General features: G+C 31.6%; 1 protein-coding gene across 2 annotated transcripts in view; it reads right to left on the reverse strand.

The window, feature by feature from the left end:
- The window catches only part of LOC122630215 (ELKS/Rab6-interacting/CAST family member 1), a 75,234-nt gene that overhangs the window by 49,667 nt on the left and 3,067 nt on the right, over positions 1-22,500 (reverse strand). For both annotated transcript variants that reach the window (XM_043814490.1, XM_043814489.1), the window contains exon 1: positions 22,365-22,500. This exon is cut by the window's right edge and continues 3,067 nt beyond it. In XM_043814490.1, the coding sequence (XP_043670425.1) occupies positions 22,365-22,500 (136 nt within the window). The remainder of the gene's footprint in view (positions 1-22,364) is intronic.

The raw sequence follows: 22,500 nt of genomic DNA on the forward strand, positions 1-22,500 counted from the left end.
TCACACTTTGATATGGGACGAAATCGATCGGATATAAATCGATTAAATTTTCAGACGAGGATATAAAGAAGAAGAAATAAAAAGAAAAAGAAAAAGAAGGAAGAAAAAGAAGGAAGAAAAAGAAGGAAGAAAATGAAAGATCGTTTGCGATAATACAGATTGTATATTGCATTTGATCGAGTAGAGACCTTAGAGATACATGTGAGACCATTGTGAGATCGAAATGCAAGAACGAGAGATATCTATTCCTTTTTCAAATAGAAAGAGAGAGAAAGAGAGAAACCTTTCTTCCTCGATTCTGTCGTAAATCGTCGCGTTCAACATCGATAGATGCGTAGAGATATCGTTCTTGGTGCACGGCTTCCATTTGTCGAGGAAACGAGTAATCTTTTTTTCAAAGCAATCTGATCGGTTGCATCGCTACCGTTAAAAAATTTTTCCACAGAAATCTATGGCAGTTCACTTTCGACAAATTTAATCGAACTGGTGAGTATCCAGCTGACCGGTATATAAACAAAGAAAAAAACAGAAACCCAAAGATAAAAAACAATTCTTTTTTTTTTTAACCGTCTTATCGTTTATGATTTTTATCAAAAAATTTCTTCTTCCCTTTTCTTCTCGAGAATCGATAAAATGTATCGTTTCTTAGAAACTATTACTAAAGAATTTTTTCATGATTTTAATTCTTACAATCCTTATTAATTTTTTTTTTTTTTTTTTTAATTTGTATTTCCTTTTCTTTCTACGTGACGATCGATAAAAAAAATATTATTTGTTACGAAGAATGAGAGAACAATTTTTAAATTGTATTATTCCGTTTCTTTCCCCGTATCAATTTTTCTTTACTACAATCGTCATTATTATTTTTTTGCTTTTTTTAACTTGTAATATCTTATCGAATTATTATCGAATCGATATATAATAATATTTTAAAAAAGATAATTCAATTATTATCACACAAAACTGAGAGAATGGGATCGTTGAATCATGCTTCGAATGTTACGCAAATTGTACGCGGAATGTTTTTGGTCGACATGACCTGACCGATCGTACACGATGTGTTCGTATAATGAAAACTAATTAATTATTTACGTCGTTCGTGTCACAGTCGTAAATTTGTCGTTGTATATATATATTTATATGTATGCATATACACACATACGTACATGTATATGTATGTATGTCACCTAGTGGTTTGGAGTTTAAACGTGTTATACACTCAAAATTACGTATTGCTCTAATACTAACAAACCTATACATATACATTTAATCGAAATATAAACAAACATTGTAAAGATCTTCTCATCGTGAATAGAAAAAGAGAAAGAGAGAGAGAGAGAGAGAGAAAGAAAGAGAGAATGTTACCGACATAAATATCAAAGTGTTTCAATACTTGAGATCAGTTTAAAGCGAGTCTTCTTCCCCGAAGGATAGTTTCGTCATTTGGAGAAGCAAAAATGAGAGAGAGAAAAGGAAAGAAGACGATGATTAATCAGCTGTTGGAGTATAAGCGAAGATGAAGTCATCGAAAAGCACAAATAAGTAAGTCATAAAGAAAAGAAATATGGTCTCATTTATTATATTATATTTTTAAAGATATTCTTTTTTCTTTTCTTTCTCTTTTCTCTTATATTTGTTATTCTATTTTCATATTCGTTTTCTCGTACAAATGTAATAGATGTACGTATATGAAAAGATCAAAATGAAGAAGAAATTACGTTCCAACACGTTTCAATTTTCATTTCTTTTTTCATATTTATTTTTAATTCTTTATTCTTTTCTTTTTCTTTTTTTAACTTTTTATTTCAAAGCTAACATTCAACTTGATATTCCCGAGTTATTAATTTTACGATTCAATTGAACTTTAGCTCGAAGCGTCGACAATCTAACAATGCGTAGAACGTATATACGTATATAGAAATTAAGAACGGAGAATATGATAAAATGCGTCATTTGAAATTACGTAATTCTATTTATTAAAAATATATTGCGCAAAAAGTAGCAACAGATAATAGGAACATGCGTACATTTCCGATGAAACGAATGTTTTCAATTCGAAAACAATAACAAGAACGATATTGTAAATGTTAATTGAACTCTCGACGAAATAGACTCAATGTTCGAAGAAGTTGTTATTTTATTATGTAACGAAATGATCGACAATCTCAGTGATGTGTATTATTAACGACCTTGATATTCCAGTACACCGAATGAGATCACCTAGATAACGATTAGAAATAATATATTGAAGTAACGTTTGAAAGTCGTTTAATGATTTAGAAATCGAAAAATGAAAGTTATATATGTTAAATTATATAACATGTATAAGTTATATATGTATATATAATAATAACATAGTATATACATGAAATTATATATATGTATATTTTATTATTAAAAATTTTATTTTAAACAGACGATAAAAAAAAAGAAATAAGTCGTACAAAGTCGATCGATCAAAAAGATTACTACGATCTTTCTATCTCTCCTCCTTTTTTTCTTACTGTTAGATTTTCTTTTTAAGTTCTTATAAGAACGACATAAGTAAGTACGTGAAGATCGATATCAATCGATATAATATTCATAAAACGTTGCCGTCCTTTATTCGGAAATAAACGAAACGTACATTTCTCTCGGTGCTCGTAAAATTCGCACGTGACGATAGGATCCTCGAGTTGCTGCTGCTTTTTCTTTTTCTTCTTGTTCTTTTTTTCTTTCTTTCCTTTTTTTTTCCTCACCCTCGTCTCGACGGGTGAAAAAAAAGAAGAAAGAAAGAAAAAAAGGAAAAAGCTCGAATAGCGTTATATACTCGAAGACGATCGTACTACGTCCTACGACGAATTAGATTTAAAAAGGATATGTGTAAGAAGCCATCGAACTTGTCAAAGAGGAGACACTCGATTTCTTTGCTAGAAATTACGAAGTAAAAGGAGGAATGGAAGGAAGCCGAAGAGATGGAGGTGAAAGAAAAAGAAAAGGTGAAAAAGGAGGAAGAAGGAGGGCGTTAGCTCGTTCCAAGACGATCCTTCGAATTGTTCGCGCATGTAAATTTAGCTTTTCGTACGAACTTAAACTCGTTTTCGTCCTGACGAAACGTACTCGAGGCCACTTTTATACAGCACTTTCTTTTTTATTTATTTTCTTTCTTTTTCTTTTATATTTTTCCTTTCATTATAATCGTGCGTTTCGACGATTCTCGACTACCGCCTCGAGCAGGAACTTAATTATTCATTTGAATATAATAATAAGCCACCGTAGGCACGGTCTGACATGGTTTCTCGCGAGTTTCGAGCTAAATATGGAGGGAACTAAATTTAAAAAAAAAATATATATATATATATTATGAAATAAAAAAGTGAGGACAAAAGTAAAAGAGAAAGAGAAAGAGAAAAGAGACAGGACAATTATTTTTGATCAAATCTTTGAAGTTAATTTCTTTTATTCATTTATTTTTCCTTTTTTAATGCAAAACCAGAGAAAAAGAGAGAGAGAGAGAGAGAGAGAGAGAGAACGACAAAACAATTATTTTGTCCCTTTCTTTCTAACTAAATCTTTGAAGTTAATTTTTTACATCTTTTTTCATTTTTCATTTTTTCCTCCTTTTTCTATTACGCAATTCATCCATTTGAAAGAAGCTCGAGTTCGTTTTGAAATTCAAACGAGAATAAGAGCGACCGAAAGAAAAGACGAAGTAGGAAAAGTCAGTTGCAAGGAGAGATGCGATCTGTCGAATTGGTACGCATGGAATTTTTTCCTTTTTTTCTTTTCATTTTCTTTTTGTTTTTATTTATATTCTTCGCACGAGATCTTTACCTTTCATGCGACTTCTCTCGTACGTACGAAGAACGAGACGAAAAAAAAATGTGCACACGCGCAATCATCCAACATTATACCACCACCACCACCACCACCATCACCACCACCACCACCACCACCACTACCACCACTACTAGCATTACTTCCACCACCACCATCGACACCCTTACTCGAATCGATTTTACCCCCGGGTAGAAGCAACGAAGCGCACTCGGAGTTTTTCCTATTTTCGGTAGACGTTAAATCCGGAGATCGGCCGAGATCTCAACCTCAACTATGTATATACCGAAAAGATTTATCTACCTCCATAATGGTTTAAGTCGAACAATGATTTTAAGTGGAACGAGTTAAACCTTTGTAACTAAACGTCATGTAACTTTTAGGATTCGCATTTATATATAGGTATTTAATAGATATTTCGCCATTATTCTTCTTTTAAGTTTCAATTCATTCTGTAAACAAATTTAATTCGTATCTTTTCGTATCCTCGAAATATTTTCTTTATTTATGTTTTATTAACATTTCTACGGATGAATTTTAATTCAATTTATCGCTCCCATAAAATACTCTTAATTTTTATTGTATATTAAGATCAAATATATCTTAACGTGATGTGTATTAACGTGATTAATATTATGATTTTCATATTATTATGTAATTTCATTTCGTAGACAGGGAAAAGAGCTTTGAATTATGTAAGAAGATCCTGTCGGAAACTTAACTTAGATCTCTTTACGGAAATCTCTGATTTTTCTTCCTTTTTTTTTTTTATTTCTTTCTTTTTTTATTCCTTCACTATCAAGCGAAAAATTAAAATCCTGTTCAAGTATCCTTGTTCCTTTTTCTTTCTTTCTTTTTTTTCTTAATTCCTTTATAATCTCGTTCGTATTTAATAATAACGCATTATAAAGTAAAATTGTGAATATTCATGGTGTGTATAATTTTATTATAAATGAAAATACATTAAACTACATTTTTGATTAAATCGTTAAAATATATATATATATATATATATATATATATATCTCTCTCATATATATAGACGTAGATATAAGTATACGATATTTTCATCGAGCTTTAAGTCTCTTAATTATACCGTGGTTCGCACGAAGACGTCCTTTGACGAGAGAATCGGGGTATGTATGCCAGGACATAAAAATAAATCATTCGAAGGAACGCGAACCGCCCTTGAGGACGGTCGCGACCGATAAAAATAGAAGTTTAGAAAGGAAAAGATCAAACGTGCTGCCGATCGACCTATTTATTTTATTCCTTTTTTTTTCCTTATTTCTTTTTTGCTTTCTTTCTTCTTCTCTTCTTTTTTTTTCCTTTTGGAACTATCAAATGTTTTTTTATCAACTTGCGTCACAAATCGTTTTCTTCTTTTCATATGTAATTATTAATTTTAATTAATTCAATATAATTTATAGAACATGTAACGTCTATTAATTATTCGATTATTATTATTATTATTACTTTATAATTGACTGACACCATTCCATTCCATTTGTTTTTTTATTTCTTTCTTTTCTCTTTTTCTCTCTTTTTAAGGTGGAATATTTTTCATTCGCGCTTACACTTGCGTCATACCAAATAATATTTTTTTTCTTTTTATATAATTAAGTTTAAGTAATTTAATATAATATTTGAAAACATAACGTATATTAATTGATTAATTATTCGATCATTATTATTGAACTTTAAAGGCTTTAACGTTAGATAACCATGCTGAAGATACACACACACACATATATATATATATGGAACAATATTTCTGATCGACCGGCAAGCGTGAATTATGATAACGGTAGCGATAAAATGGCAGAGCTCGTAAAACCAATACAAACAGCCAGTGTTGAGAGCTATCGCTCACGTAATTACAGCTTTTAGGTGGCCCAACGGTAATTAAACGATGATATGGACTATTACACTCTAAATCTAATATTTACTTTATGAATCAATAACTATCTATTTTTTTTATCATCTAAGCACCTAGAAAATGCAAAAAAAAAGAAAAACGATCTATTTCGGAACGAGAAAAAATAAAATAAAAAAAGAATGGTATGTAACGAAAAGAAGATCATTTTTTTTTAATTACCACCATTATCGTTATCATTAATGAAAATTACCGATCGAGATCTAATATTTTAATAGGATGCGATACACGTAATTTTTATCTATATATCGAAATTCTTGGATCGATATAAAAAGGAAAAAAAAAGAAAAAAGGAAGATAGAAAAATTTTTTGTAGATAAACTTTCACGTTAATCTTCGAATCGTTAGTTAATTCTACAGAGAGGGACAGAAGAAAAGACAGTTTTATATATATATATATATATATATATATATATATATATATATATATTGTATGTATATGTGTATAGTAATTTCAAACATTTTCTCAAGGATATAGAAATCTTACCACGAACCTTTAAGTGGCCCAATATCGAAGTAAAAACTCTTTCTATAGCGAGAAAACAACGTCAAAGAAAGAAAAAGAAAGAAACAGAGAGAGAAAGAGAGAGAGAAACAAGAAATAAAAGGAATGAGAGAGAAATAGAGAGAGAGAGAGAAAAATAACGATAAAGAACGAGTCAGAGAAAGAAAAAAGGGGAGGCAAAAGTTGGCTAGGTCTTCCCATTCATGAAACTCCCATGTAACATACCGAGAATTTCAGCTCTTCGGACTTCGCGTGTTCTTGTCCTTTCTCACCCCTCTCACTACCCTTCTCTACAACGATCACGTAGTAGAGCTTTTATGACATGCTAGAAGAACCAACGTGGTCCGTGATTCGAACCATCGTTTATTCGTCGAAAAGTCTCTTCGTTTCTTTCTCACTGTACATATATATATATATATTTAGACTCTCTCCAAACCTTTTCTTCGTCCTTCGATCGAGCTCTTCCTACTTATTTACGAGAATGAAGGAAGTAATTGTTATCGATCGAGCGACACTTTGTCCCTAGACTCCTTCAAAATTCGCTGGTGAAATAAATGATTTTTTTTTTGACGAGTCAGCAAATGGAATGTCGTTGGAAACAACGACCAGAAAAAAAAAGAAGAAGTTATTACGGAAGAGAATTTTTGTTCATGTTATTTTTGTCCATGTTATCGTAGGAATTATGACATGATAATTTGAGGATGAATAATCAGTTATATATAAGTGAACTTGTACAATGGAGATTGCCAATTACCTTAATGAATTTCTTTTCTTCTTTTTTTTTTTTTTTTTTTTTTTAGAAAAAATTTTTGCCTGTGATTTAATCGAAATTATTAGTTCCTTTTCTTAGCAACAAACAGAAAAGCCACTTTTTCGATCGAAACAGTGCTTTCAAATATCGCCAGTTAGTTTCTTTTCGAAAAAAAAAACAATTTTTTTTTTCTTAGTTAAGAAAAAAGCAAAAGTGATTTAGATTTATTAATAAAAGTAAAGAATTGTTTTTAAGATTACTAACTGAAAGGAAAAAAATGATTTATTTGATTCTTTTTTGTAGAAAAGAAATTTGCATTTATTATTGCCAAAGGAAAAAAGAGCTCTGCATTATTTATTACGATAAAAAATGAATTTATCGAAACTTTCGTTAACTTTTCTATCTAAATATCATTTCTAATATCCAGACAAGTAATCGATTGATCGATAAGAAAAATAAGCTCTGTCGGATCTCATGCGCTTCACGTAGATATATGTGAAAATAAGAAAATAACATTTTTCAAAAGAACGTATTAGGTTGTAAAGATTATTACAACGCTCGAGACGAGTAGTTAACGTGTCCGTTGAGGAACGTGTAACAAGAAATATGATGGAAAGGAGTTGGATGCTTGTTTTGAGAAATAAAAAGAAAAAAGCAAAATAGAAAAATACTTGGAATATGACTGATCGTTCGGAAAATTTTCTTTTGAGATATCGGGATTATTAAAAGAAAAAAAAAAAAAAGAAAAAGAAAAAAAGAAGAAAAAAGAAAGTAAAAACCGCATAAAATTATTTCCGGCGAAACACGACGTCTAAGTAAATATCTATGTCGGCGATAAAACGGAGTCACGAAGTTTTACGATTAATCGTGATTACTTTTTTTTCGCCCAACTCATCCTTCCCACACTCCTCGTTCGTTCCTCTTCCTATCATCTCCCTAGTAAGACACAGCTTGTTTGTTAGTTACACCCGTTAAGAGGAGATAACTTTCTTCCAAGATAACTTTAATATCTTTCACTTTTCTAAATTAATTTCGGTCGACTCCGGTTAGAAATTTCCTTGCTTATCGTTGTCGAGTATATCAAGAGAGAGAGAGAGAGAGAGAGAGAGAGAGAGAGAGAGAGAGAGAGAGCGAGATCCTCGTAAAATTTTCAAAATTAATTTCAGTCCCCTCGACGTACCGGAAAACGCCTTGCGTATTTCCATCTCTCTCTCTCTCTCTCTCTCTCTCTCTCTCTCTCTCTCTCTCTCTCTCCTTCCCTCTCCCTCTCTCTTCATGTTTCATTGAAGATACCCAACCTCGCTCGGTTCGATCGATAACGCCCAAACCCGTAACTTCTATCGAATGCTGTAGTTCTTTCGAGTACGTACATATATATATATATATATATATATATATATATATATATATATATGTATGTATATATCGTACATCTGTTAGAGTCGATGAATTCGACGCTCGTGTCAACGCGTAAAATAAAATATATAACGTCGATGTTGTCACTACCATTCAAAAAATTTATTTTATATTTTATATCGTGATTTTCTTAAGTACATATATATATATATATATATTTTTTATTATATTGTACTATGTACATATACATATTATATATATACACACACATAGTAGAGTATAATAAAACGTCATGATTTTCAATTAATGAAATTCATCGATTTCGACCAAATGCGCTTTCCTACGATTGCATAAAATAAAATTCAAATTCATCGAGTATAAATGATCGTCTATCGTAGTATTTAAAAGAAAAATTCTCGTTATGAAAATACAGAAAAACTCTGGGGATAAAGAAACTTAGTAATACAATAAACGTAATCTCTGATTCTAGTGACGTCAATTGTGTTTAGAGAAGATTCCCCGGGTCCCTTCGACCCCGTACCTACCACCCTTCACTCCTTTAACCCCCAATCCTCGTTCAATTTAGTGTAACGTTGCTACATAGAAGGGAGTTCACTAACAATAAGAATCGGCTAGAGATCTCTATTCCTTCCCTTTTTGCAACAACGTGGAGCGAGAAAACGTAGGGATGGCTGTAGATGAAAAAGGAAGGGAGAACAAGGGAGAGAGAAAAGGAGAGTGAGAGAGAGAGAGAGGAAAGATAGAAAGAGATGAAAATACACTGGTACCGCTCGATAACGCTGAGCTTCCATTCTCTCTTTCTCTGTCTATCATTTTTTTTTCTTTCTACCTCTTAACGTTTCTGAATTTTTATCTAGACGATTTCAACCTTTCTCTCTCTCTCTCTCTCTCTCTCTCTCTGTCTGTTCTACCGCTTTCTCTCTTTCATTCCTTCACAAAGTCTATTCTCTGTCTTTGTTCATATACATATATACGTTGTTCATACATATATATATATATATATATATATATATATATATATATATATACAATCTCACAGATTGGAAATTCCTAGCATTGTGAAACTATAGAACGGACAACTTGTAGACGGCCGATATTGATTCCCCAGTTACTTCCAATGTCCAACGTGGGATTACGTAAGGCTCGATCCTGAACAATTAGATCGGTAACTTTATGAACAATCGAAGTGACATGCCAACCGTGAAATCGACTTGCGAATTTTCGTTGGTTATCTTTCAAACGTTTTTTTTATTCTTTCTACTTCTTCGTTTCCTTTCCTCCTCCTCCCTTGTCTGTTACTATGCTTATGTTCCTTTTTTTTGTTTTGTCCAGATTTTCGATAAAAGAAAAAAAGGAGGGACGAATATGTTTTTTCATTATTCTATTCTTTCTCTCTCTCTCTCTCTCTCTCTCTCTCTCTCTCTTTCTCTCTCTCTCTCTCTCTCTCTCCCTCTCTCCCTCTCTCTTTTAGCTCACCCAATTCCTGGTACACTTGTTGGAAGGGCCGAGAGTCATGCGTGACTCGACGTTTTCGTGACTACTACCGCGCAATTCCTCGAAACGGACGCGATACCGAGTTGAACCCTCGCGAAAACGAGACATTTTAATCTCGGGTCGTTAAACTTTCAATCACTCGCGAAATCTCGTTGACTTGTCTTCTTCTTTGTAATGTTGTATGAAAAAAAAAAAGGAACAAAAAAGAAGAAAGGGAAGAAAATTAGAAAGATTAAGTAGGATAAAAGAGGAAACAAAATTAAAGAGACGAGGACAACAAGAGAGGGAGAGAGAGAGAGAGAGATGGAAATGGAGAGAATAAATAAAAAAATAAAGAGAGAAAGACAGAGAGAGAGAGAGAGAGAGAGAGAGAGAGAGAGAAAGTAACAAAAGAAAATATAAGTAAAAATTAAAAAGACGTCAAGCAATTCCAGTGTATGTCTCTCTATTCGCGTTTTCAAGCTAACTCTTCCGTTCTTGTTCTCCTAGCTAGGAACTGTGATTATTATGTTTTGGATATGTATGTATGTGTATATTTGTATGGGTTTGTATGTATTATGTGGATTCGTGTCTGTAGGGAAATATATCAGACGAAAGAATCAAAAACGAGCTAGAAATTGCTGCGTGCATGCGCGTTAGAGCACGCTCTTTCAGATCGCTTATCGTATAGTTCGTGATAAACAAAGAAAACAAAGGAGAGAGAGAGAGAGAGAGAGAGAGAGAGAGAGAGAGAGAGAGTGAATGCATTCGATCGACGACGAGGTGTATTCCCGTTGCGATACTTTTTCTCGATTGAGGCTCACTTATTCACGGAAGCATAGTATAAAATCGATATTTGTCATAAATCATGGCAACGTTTTACGCTTTTATCATGTTTAATCGAGATTGCCGTTTTAGATTTTTGTTTTATTTACGATTACACTAGGTAATTTATAACATTGGTGTCAGCTTTTACATAACAAATTTCTTTCTTCGGTCTTTTTTTTCTGTGTGTTTTTTTTTTTTATATTCCCTTCGTTTTTCTCGTTTCCTTTTTTTTCCATTTTTTTTTCCTTTTCTTCATCCACCCTCCCACTCCGAGAAAAGAAAAATATTTCCTATCGTTGGATCTATTCTCATTCGTTCTTGTTTTCTCGATAATTCTTTCTTCATTGTGTCGTAAAAATAAATTATTAATTTTTATTTATTTCGAGAAGAAAAAAGACGAATAAAGAAAAAAAGAATTTTATCCGACGAAATAAATTTCATATTAAGTTATAAAGCTACGAGGAGGGATAAAGAGAGAGGGATGGAAAGAGAGAGAGAGAGAGAGAGAGAGAGAGAGAGAGATCACTTAGAAAACAGCGTGCAACAAGAGGTCGACAAGTGGTAAAAATTGTACGGTAGACTTTGCCAATTTTTGGCACGATACGCGTTAACCTGATACGTGGGGAACATAAGCGTTCAACGTGGCCGTATTTTCTTTAATTCAACGATTGCAAACTTTCTGCTGGTAGTTATTCTTTTCTTCTGTTATTAAAATTTTTTTTTGTATTTCTTCTTTCTTATTTTCTTTTTGTTCTAAAAAAATAAAGAATAATTTACGAGAAGATTTTATCGCCAGTAATTATAAGTAATTAGCTTAGATTTCATGGGAATTTCATAACCCAAATTTTTTAATCACCTTTCGATCGATATTTTTATGAATGAATGAGTAAACATTTTGTAAAATAAATAATCAGTATATATAAATATTTTAATTAATATTTAATAATAAAACATCAATCGTGTTCTTGTCTGGGTTTATTATATAAATATTGATCAATTATTTAAAATATCGACGAATTATATTATATGTTTAAATATATTCATTAAAATACTGACAAATTTTTGTTTTTATCGTTAATGTCTATTGATCGCTTAAATTGCATGCTGATATTTTATTACAAATATTGATTATTTATTTAAAATATTGATTAAATAATGTTTAAAAATATCGATCCAATAAATAGCCATCTTTTTCTAACTCTCTATCGTTCTATAATTAAGAATGACATACATATGTATAACTTTGTTCCTATCATTTTATTACGTATTTAATATGATACTTCATAAAGTGATGATATTAGAAACTTTATCAGTCATTTTTACCCTCCTGTTAATCTTTTTCTATCTCTTTCTATTTCTATCTACAACTCTATCTATCTATCTATCTATCTATCTCTCTTTCTCTCTGGACCATTTTAAATTATGTTACATTATATGAGATTATTTAAATGAAACGAACTAGATAAGTACCTATATATCGTTTAGGATGAAGCTCTGCTGGATTAAAGTATTATAGTAGTAGGAGTAATTTTCTCTTCTTTTTCCTTCTCGATTCTGCAAATACAGGTCGTATCGTAAAAGATAGGAAAGAAAGAAAAAAAAGACAGAGAAAGAGAATATTAGAGGAAGGGGAAGACAAACCTCTCCCCCTTCCTCTTCCCTATCCCTCCCTACGTGAGTCTCGTCACTGATAACGATAGCAGGAAGCACATCGATCCTAGAACGTTGAATAAACGTAGAGTTTATCGTATGTCCTCGGTTCTGGAACATGACCCAGATGAGGGAGAGAAAGAGAGAGAGAGAGAGAGAGAAAGAGACATAGATATATAAAGATACGGTGAGAGAAAGAGAGAGAAAGAGAGAGTGAGAAAAGAAGACCAGGTTTCACAACCCAATACTTCTCAAGTTCGATCTTTTTAGCCCAAATGGAAGAGGGGGAGGAAAAGGGAATAGGGGATGTAAGGGGTTGCCTTGGTATTTCCGTCCGTTTGATGAAAGAAGCTCGTGATAACTTTGTTAGCTCGAGAAAAAGGATCTCACCCTCCAGCGATGATTCGTTTCACGAGTAACTATCCGTCTCTACTCTTTCTTCTTCTTCTTTCTTCTTATTCTTATTCTTATTCTTATTCTTATTCTTATCCTTCCTTTCTTTTTTCCCTCTTTAATATTAAAGAAAAAAAAAGGAAAGGATAAAACCTAGCGCACACGTCAGGGATTTTTCATATTTTTTTTTATAGAAAAAAATCTTTTCTAGATAAGTGGAAAATATCTTACAAGATCAAAGATACAATAATGGAAAAAGAAAAATTCTTCTTCCCTTCTTGGTATTAATAGAAAAGGGAAAAAAAGGAGAAAGATAAGGTGGATTACTTCAACCCCTACGAATTACAAGAATTTTTCTTCTCTCTTTATAGAACAAAATTTTTTCTCCTGAAGAGAAATCATCTTGCAATTATAAAAGAGAGAAAATAATTATAATAATGATAGTAATATGAAAAAAGACAAACTTTTTAGTGTTAACAAAAAAAAAAAAAAAAATAGAAAAGAGAAACGCAGGTGGATTATTTTAATCTAACACACAATTCAGGAATTTTAATAAATTTTGTAGATTAATCGATGTCGTATTTTTTTTATCGTCGGTTTACGAAAATGTCGAAATAATTAAACTTTTTCTTTGTGTGTATTAAAATGATGATGATACTTTAAAACATTTGTGCATTAAGTATGAAAACTTTGAGATTAAAAAAATTGACCTATTATGAAAATTTCTCATTATTTTTTAAAATTGGATCTGGGTAGCTCTCTATAAAAATTGAGATTAGAAAACTAATCTATAATAGAAATCTCTCTTCTTGAAACAAGATTTAAATACTTATAACGATTATTAAAAAATGTTTCATAATATTTCCCATGCAAAAATTGATATACTCGATTTGCTGAAGATTTGTCGAAATTAATGTTTCAAAATTAATGAATTACTTTATGTATGTATGTTTGCACACGTACACACACACATACGTATTTTTTCCGGAAGTGGAATTTGTCGTTTTAACGCGATTCCTTTAAATACCAACAGGTGGCGACAGATTCTATTAGAGTTACCATTCGAAACGTCTTCCGGCCACGTCTTTTTTAATGAATTATTTAAAAAACTTTGATTAAAACATCGTTTCGATGTTATTTCAAATGCAAGAACAATCGATATCTTTTAAAATCGATGTACCCATACATTTTCCTTTTCAATAAATAATAAATCAATCGAATGACTAAAAAAAAAAGTATAAAATGGTCGATCGAGAAAGAGAAAAGAAGAAAAAAAAAAAAGAAAACAAGTGAACCCAAACAAGAACGAAAGAGTTTCATCAATATTTCATAAATAAATTAATATTAATGAATCAAAAGTTCCAAAGTGATTTTAAAAATCAATTATTCTATATGGTCTAAACTCGTAGCTTTACAAGTTATGCTTGGTAGTTTGACGATCTATAAAAAAGAAAATAGAAAAAAACAAATATCAATTCGGTATAAAAAGTCTCGAAAAAAGAGTAATCGATATCGAATATCGCTTAGAAACATTCGTTTCACCTTGTAATCTATCGAAAATCTGATTAATATCTGTACGTATTGTATTCTTTAGTTTTTTTTTTTCTTTTTTTTTTTAATCTCTTATATTACGATATTAAACTGATATAGCTACGTAAATTAATATACGTCTCGATTGATTTCATTATTTTAAGATTATAATATAAATATTAATATTAAATTATAACGATGAAAAATATCTTCGATGTTTGATATTGGCGTTGTCAGAGAAGCATTCATCCGATGCAATAATAATCTCGGTTATATACATATATATGTAAGTACATAGATAGATTTGGAACGCGAATGTCTCGGGCTAACGACTAGCTCGGTTACGTCCTTGCATGCCGACGGCATCACGGTGTCTTCATATATATGTATTATATCTATGTATGTACGAGTTGCATGCCAATGGCATCGCGGTGTCTTCGTGTGTACAAACACTACGAAACATCATTTCCTCATTAGGCGGTCTAGTAGTTTCTATACGTATGTATGTACGTACGTATATACGCACGTACAGTATCATACAAATTGTGGCTTATGGTGGGTCCACGTTATTCGGTTAAATCGTGCCAATGAACATCTTCAAAGAAAATTAGGTATCTCAGATTGAAATTTAAGATGACTTGAATGAGATAAAGAAATTATATGTTCCTTTATCTTTACTCGAAGATATATAGGAAAATTGAATCAAAAATTAGTCTTTCTCTTTTTTTCTCTTTTGTCTTTCAAAAGAAATTTGTCTTAAAAAAAAAAAAAAAAAAAAAGTGGAAAAGGAAAAGAATACGATTAAGATCCAATAATAAAACAGATGTATAATCGAGAAAAATTATTTAATCGAATTTGATAGAAATTATGTAGAAAGAAATGTACGGCTGCCTATCTGTTCGTTTAATCGAAACGATCGGCTTCTCTCCTGTCGGACTATCAAACCGAATTATTAATCGCATTAGTCGCTAACATGGAAAGCTTGTTCTTTAGTCTGTCATTATTATTTATCGAAATTTCACGATGCTTTGTGTCGGTAAATGAGATCTTCTCTCTCGAAATGTAAAACATATCGTAACAATTACAAATAGCTATTACAAACGGAATATGAATTTTGTATTACAAATTCATGCAATTTCCTGTAATATTCAATAAGTTTTTACTCGTAGAACGATTACAATCATATAATATATATATATATATATATATATATATATATATATATATAAATGAATATATTAATATTAACAAACAAACGTATTCAAAGTTACATGAAAATATAAACTAAAGAATTAAAGTTGAAATAAATCATAGGAAAATAATTTTATGATCGTTAATTTATATTTCTAATTTTTCATTATTTCATATTTCTGAACGATTATAGTATTGTATTACTGTGAAATTTTCATCCAAGGAAAAAGGAGAACTCTTGGAAAACGCTGAATACGAGTCACAAGAACTCTACTAATATGCACGGTATCTATATAGGTACCTATATATATATATATATATATATATATATATATATATATATATATATATATATATATGGGGAGAAAGAAAGAGAGAGAGAGTAAAAGAGGTATATATAAGTGTGTACACGAACACAAGTATATGAACAAGAATGTCGTACGTGTCGTATAAGAGCACGATATCCGTCTATATCGATCGGCCTAAATCTAACGAGGCGGATTAGCGAGACCCTACGCCATGTATGTAGTTACATACGCCATACCTATCATGACCGCATTGTTCTTCTCGATTCGAAACACTTCACCTTCCTTACTTTATTCTTATCGACCTTTAAATTTAGTAATTTACCTATTCAGATTACCGAAGCAAATCGTTGTTTCTACATTTCTTTCTTTTTATTTCTCCATAAAAACTTTAATCTTTTTAGAAGTATAAAAACATTGTATATATTCCCACACATACATATATATATATATATTTGGAGGATAATTAATATAAATTATTCGATATTATAATTGTTGTAATTTCTTTTAATAAATATTTCTACAGATTGATTATTTTAAAATCGACGATTTTAATAATAAAAAAATATTTCAGACAATAAATTTTTTTATTTAATAACCACAACAATTTTTATAAAAAAGATTGTCCACGGTTTTTCTGGTAACCGACTTAAGAAGTAAAAAGAAAGAAAAAGAAATTAAAGTGAAATATCCATACGACTTTTGCATTTTATTATTAATAACAATGTTTTCTTTTTCTGTTTCTTATTTTTATCGAGTAAGAAACCCGAAGAAATAGGTAGTACTAGACGCGTAACAATATTATCGCTAGATCGATATGTAAAGTATATATCTATTACATAGTCTGTACAAGAAGTTAATATATATGTATATATAAAATACATGCAGATATAAATTATATATATATATATATATATATTTATGTAAATATATATATATAAAATATATATTTTCTAGATTATATACATTATATACATTACATTATATGCATGTACGTATATAATATGAAATACATATATTCGAGAATATGCTATGCGACATGACAGACGATTCCTTATCTCTGAACGACGGAACAGCTGTGAGCGACTTCTGACATTTCATTGGCTCGGCAACAGCAAGAAGCAAATAATTAAAATCCTCATCTTCCTACATTTCTCGTAACTACTTTTTCCTAAGCGTACTCCCTATAATCACGTTTAAAATCTACCAACTCGTTTCCCAATAAACATTGTATACTTTAACGAATGAGATAATTAGAAGTTTTATGTTAATTTCGTTTCTGTAATTACATTCGCGGAGACGTTTAAAAAAAAAAAAAAGAAAAAAAAGAAAGAAAGAAAGATAAGAAAAGAAAAAAAAAGAATAAAGGGACTTATTGTAAAAGTTTAAGGTTGCCAATTAACGGGAAGATGTCTGCTTAAGTTAATTTCTTCTGTTGTAGTATCTACGAGAAAAGAAGAAAAAGAAGAAAAGAGAGAAAGAGAGACAGAGACAGAGAGAGAGAGAGAGAGAGAGAGAGAGAGAGAGAGAGAGAGAGAAGAGGGTGAATCAATGAGTCTCCTCTTTGACTCGATTTAAGAAAGCAAATATGTAAAAAGAGAGACGCTGACGATGCAAGGCTGCTATACTCATTTATAAAACATTTTTATTTCGAATCGGGCATATAGATATATGTAAATATATTAGATTGACCGAGTACTGCTGGAATTTTCAATATAAAAAATATTTTTCAATATAAGAAATATGTTGTTTATTTAAACGTACTATAAAATATTAAAGAAGTATTTCGATAAACAAAATATTTTCTGCAGTGTTATTTATTTAGATACGATATACTAAAAATTTTCGATAGAAAATACTCTACGGTGTTATTTATTTTTATACAAAATGCTGAAAATTTCCAATTAAAAAAAGAAGAATATACTACAATGTTATATTTATTTAAATATAGGTTACCAAATATTTGTTCAAATTAAAAAAAAGAAATATATATATATACTAGTAAATAGTATTACTTTTATTTAGACAAAGAATATCAAGAATCTTTCAAGAATACCAAATGTGTTATGTGAACAAAATTTTTAAATAGATATTTTTATATGAACGATTGAAACCTGAACGTTTTAATTGATCGATAAACGTGATGTTGAACGAAAGAAAAAATTGTTTTCGTTAATAAATTTTTAAAAATACAACGTCACGTTTGATATTAACTTTTAATAAAATAATCGAATGAGAGACGGCAAGAAGACGTCGATCGATAATACAAGACAGTTCAATAAAACATGAAGACTCGACTCGTCGTACATTTTAATAAACCTTTCAACGAAGCAGAGAAAGAGAGAAAAAGAAACAAGATCAGAGAAAAAGAGAGAAAAAGAGGGAGAAAGAAAGAGAACACGGCCCTGAAAGTGCAGCTGCTAGACGAATCAACGACCGTCTTCGTCTCGCATAACGATTTCACACGGTACGGATGCAAGCTGTTTGAATTTTGCTGGGTCTGTCTCGTTGCATATGGGATATACTCATATACTCTTTTATAAAGAACGGATTTGGATCCTGAGAAAGTAATCCCGTCGATGAACCCAAAAGAAAAAGGCAAACAACAGATGGCTACGAACTTTCCGACTCTTCAGACATTCGACGCAAAAGTCGGACCGATAATATTACAATGAGTCTAGCTTTAAAACGAGTTCAATTGTTATTATCACCTTTTGTTAAAATAGAAAAAGGAAAAGAAAAAAAGAAAACGAAATAAAAGAGAACGCATGAAATTTCAATATTTTCTTTTATATATTTAAAAATTTATATGAAACTTATATGATCGAGGACGATTGTTTTGAAAAACTAAAAAAGACAGAAATAATTTAATTTGCGATAAATACGAATCGATTTGTTTCTTTTTTTGTTTTTCGAGAAAAAAAGATTTGCAATTTATATAATCGGAACGATTATTATGAGAAATTTAATTAAATTGCGGTGAATAAAAATCAATTTTTTTAAATCCTTTTCGTTATAAAGAAGAAGGAAAAAGATAGTGAAAAGAGAAACAGATGAGACCTCATTATCATATAAATATAATGAAGTGAAATTTATAGTCGAAACAGTTATTTTGAAATGAATTTTAAATGAAAATGAAATTTCAATAAGTAAGTAAATATTTGGTGTAATAGGAGATTAAAAAAAAGAAGAAGAAGGACTATATAAAATTGATGAAAATTAAATAAGCAATTACTTCACTATTTTCGTACCTCTTCTAAGCTAAATTTGTTACGGATTGATAAATCGAATAAACGAGTAAAATTGGAGTGAGAAAAAGAGAGGGAGAGAGAGAGAGAGAGAGAGAAAAAGAAGAGAAAGAGAGAGCAGGCATATTTAAGGCATGCAATTATTTTAGATAAGAAAACTTGTACATTTATTTCACGAGTTCTAACTTCCAATGCTATGACCCATAAAATGTTTTTCTTCATAAAAAAAACTATCGTTAGCCGTTCCATCCCAAAGGAAACAAAAATGGACGTATAGTACGTGTGTATGTGTATGTGTATGTGTATGTGTGTGTGTGTGTGTGTGTGTGTGTGTGTGTATATATATATATATATATATATATATATGTCTGATAAGAATCAAACTTTTTTAAACGATTTTCTAAGCCCCAAAAGAGGATTAAAATCGAACAGATTATCGAAGTTTACCAGTCGAGAATTCTTCCAAGCCTTTTTCGTATTATTCTAATCATGAAGCGCAACGATAAAAAGTGAGTGAGAAAATCATCTTCGCAAAGCGAAGGCATTTTTTACGACCCACTTTCGGGTTATGCCAATTTCAAGGCTCGCATAGCACAAGTAGCATACGTGACCCAACAGAGAAGGAAGATTAATTTTCCAAGCGTCCCTTCTCTCACTCATTTTTATTTTCTCGATTATTCTTCTTATTTTCTTTTTCTTTTCTCTTTATTTCTTTTTCTTTTCTTTTTATTTCCTTTTCTTTTCCTCACTCTAGTGTACTCATTCTGTCTCTCTCTCCTTTTCTCTCTCCCTCTATTTTTCTTACGATACTAGGAATACCTACGTTCCTATCATCGCTCTAATGTATTTTCTTGCAAAGAACCCAAGCACCAAAGTTCTTCGATATTAATGGATGAGAGCTCGCAAGAAGCCTCCATCGTCGACTATCGATCGATCGAAGATACCACTTGCACTTTGAATGTCGATAAAGAGAGGGAGAGAGAGGGAGAGACAGAGAGAGAGAGAGAAAGAGAGAAAGAGAGAGATATCCTTTGAATAATTCGTTTCTTTGCATTTACCTTTACCTGGAGTAAAAAGGGAGGAAGTAGAATAATGTTTTATCGAAAAGCAACCTGAAATCGAAGCATTCTTCTAATTCTCATAATATACTTCCTCGAAATTGTTCATTATTCAGAATACTATATAAAACAATATCTTAATAATTATAGTAATTGTAATATATATATATATATATATATATATATATATATATAACTAATTTAAAAAGATTCACAGTCTTCTGTTACATGTTCTCTTTTCTTTATCGTATAAATTTCATTCTTAAAGCGAAAGTTTTAAATTCGAGAAGAAAAAGGGATGAAGAAAAACGTAAGCACCTATTTTTCAAATTGACCTTATATGTACATATATATGATACTACCTACTATATCACGATTATCCACGATTTCGTTTAAATTTTATTCTAAGCTCGATACTAGTTAATCACGTTATCGTGTTCATCTTAATAAATCAATCTATAGATGACTTTCAACGAGGTATTGTTCTACCTACGAACGAACGGGATAAATCTTTTTGAGTTTCGAGACAACTCTCAAGACGAGTTATACTGCGAAAGCAAAGAACAATAGACCATATGTGACACACGCACCCACACACACACACACGTACACATACATACACACCTATATACATACATACATACATACATATATATATGTATAAGTAAACGTATCTATATACACCGTTGGTTCTCCTATATACGTGAAAATTAGAAAGGTTCAGAGACGGGTCGACGTAGAGGAAATAAACGTGGGCATACGGCCAGAGAATCTCAATCTTTCGGATTCTTCTTGCTCTTAGGAGCAATGACTCACGTTCACCATCGAGCTCTGGACCACCGATAATAGAAACCGTGCGGACATGCACACACATAAACTCTCGTCGAATCATAAGTAGCAATACCATGCTGAGAACACGTCCGATTGACTCCGTCACACCGGAATAGATTTCTACGATATTCGCTCAGCGGGATCCTCAACACACATTGGGACTCTTCTTTTTTCTGTTTTACCATTGAACTATATGTTATTATTCCATAAGAAAAAAAAAATAGAAAGCAAACAGACAGAGAGAAGAGAAAATAAAAACAAATAAAATATCGATTTTTATCGACACCATGAGAAAAACGACACGATTTCAAAGCTATCGATCTTCCGATTCAAGAGACTCTTCGCTTAATGAAACAATCTAATCGGATATAAAATAGGTAAACGATAAATCCAAAATAAAATCAGTTTTTTCAAATCGCTTCGATCGATCAAAGTTTATAACATTATATGTAATATATATATATATATATATATATATATATATATATATGTATGTATATTAATAATTCAACAGGTGTGCGTCTGCTTGTTTGATGATTTTACTAAACAATTTTACAAAAGAGATTAGAAAGAAAATTATCCGACAAATTCGAATGACACGTATCGTTTCAATACGTAGCCTCTTTGGTCAAGGATAAATTCAAAGGACGACGGGAGGTTGCATTTCGTTTAATAGTGCTTTTGTTAGGAAAATTGATCGTGAAGCTCGTAGGAAATCACGTAGATGGAGGTGGCTCCCCCATCCAAAGCGGGACAATTTTTTGGACAATCAATAAAGCGTGCGTCACGAGGCATCGTCGATTCTGACGGATGATGTCCTAAAAGGGGATAGCACGTTCAACGAAAGTTAGTATAGGAGTGTATGACGAAAAAGTGAAAGGGCGAACAGAGACATCGTGATTAAAGAGTTTTTCTCGATTAAAAGCACAAGAAAGAGGAAAGCACATAGGAATGTAGCCATTGTTTCGCGCAGACGTTCGACTCGTCCGCGCACCTACACACGATTCCACGAGTCATTACGAAACACAAGCGCCTGGTTTTGTAGGAAAACCTTTAAGTGGATCTCGACGTTCTCGACCGATAAAGCAAAAAAAAAGAAAGAAAAAAAAAAAGGTAAAAGGAAAATAAAAGCTTGGGTACTAGAATCGATCGTATTTGATTCATCGAAAGGTCAGAATAATTTTCTGAAAATAGAAAGCAGGAAAAGAGAGGAAAAAATATATAAAGTAGCACGCATAAGGCACCCTGTTAGAGATTAAACGAGGAGCAGCACTAAGAGCGATATCATCGGCAACGATAATAACGGCAATAACGGAAATAGCATTAGCGGCAACGATAACAATGACAGTAACAATAACAGCAGCGACAGCAGCAACGGCAACAACAGGAGCAGCAACAGCAGCGATAACAGCAGCAGCAGCAGCGGTAGCAGTAACAGGAGCAATAGCAGCAGCATTCAACGTCCAACTGACCTGATTCTCCGAGTTGAGTAGCTTGAGCTGCTCGTTGATGAGGCTATACTTGGTGCTCTCTTCCTTCCTAAGGGCTCGTTCCTTCTTCAGTTCCGGACTCCAAAACGTCTTGATACTGTGCATCGAGCTACCGAGC

The sequence above is a fragment of the Vespula pensylvanica genome, chromosome 6 (assembly GCF_014466175.1).
Source record: "Vespula pensylvanica isolate Volc-1 chromosome 6, ASM1446617v1, whole genome shotgun sequence".
Taxonomy (NCBI): Eukaryota; Metazoa; Arthropoda; class Insecta; order Hymenoptera; family Vespidae; genus Vespula; species Vespula pensylvanica.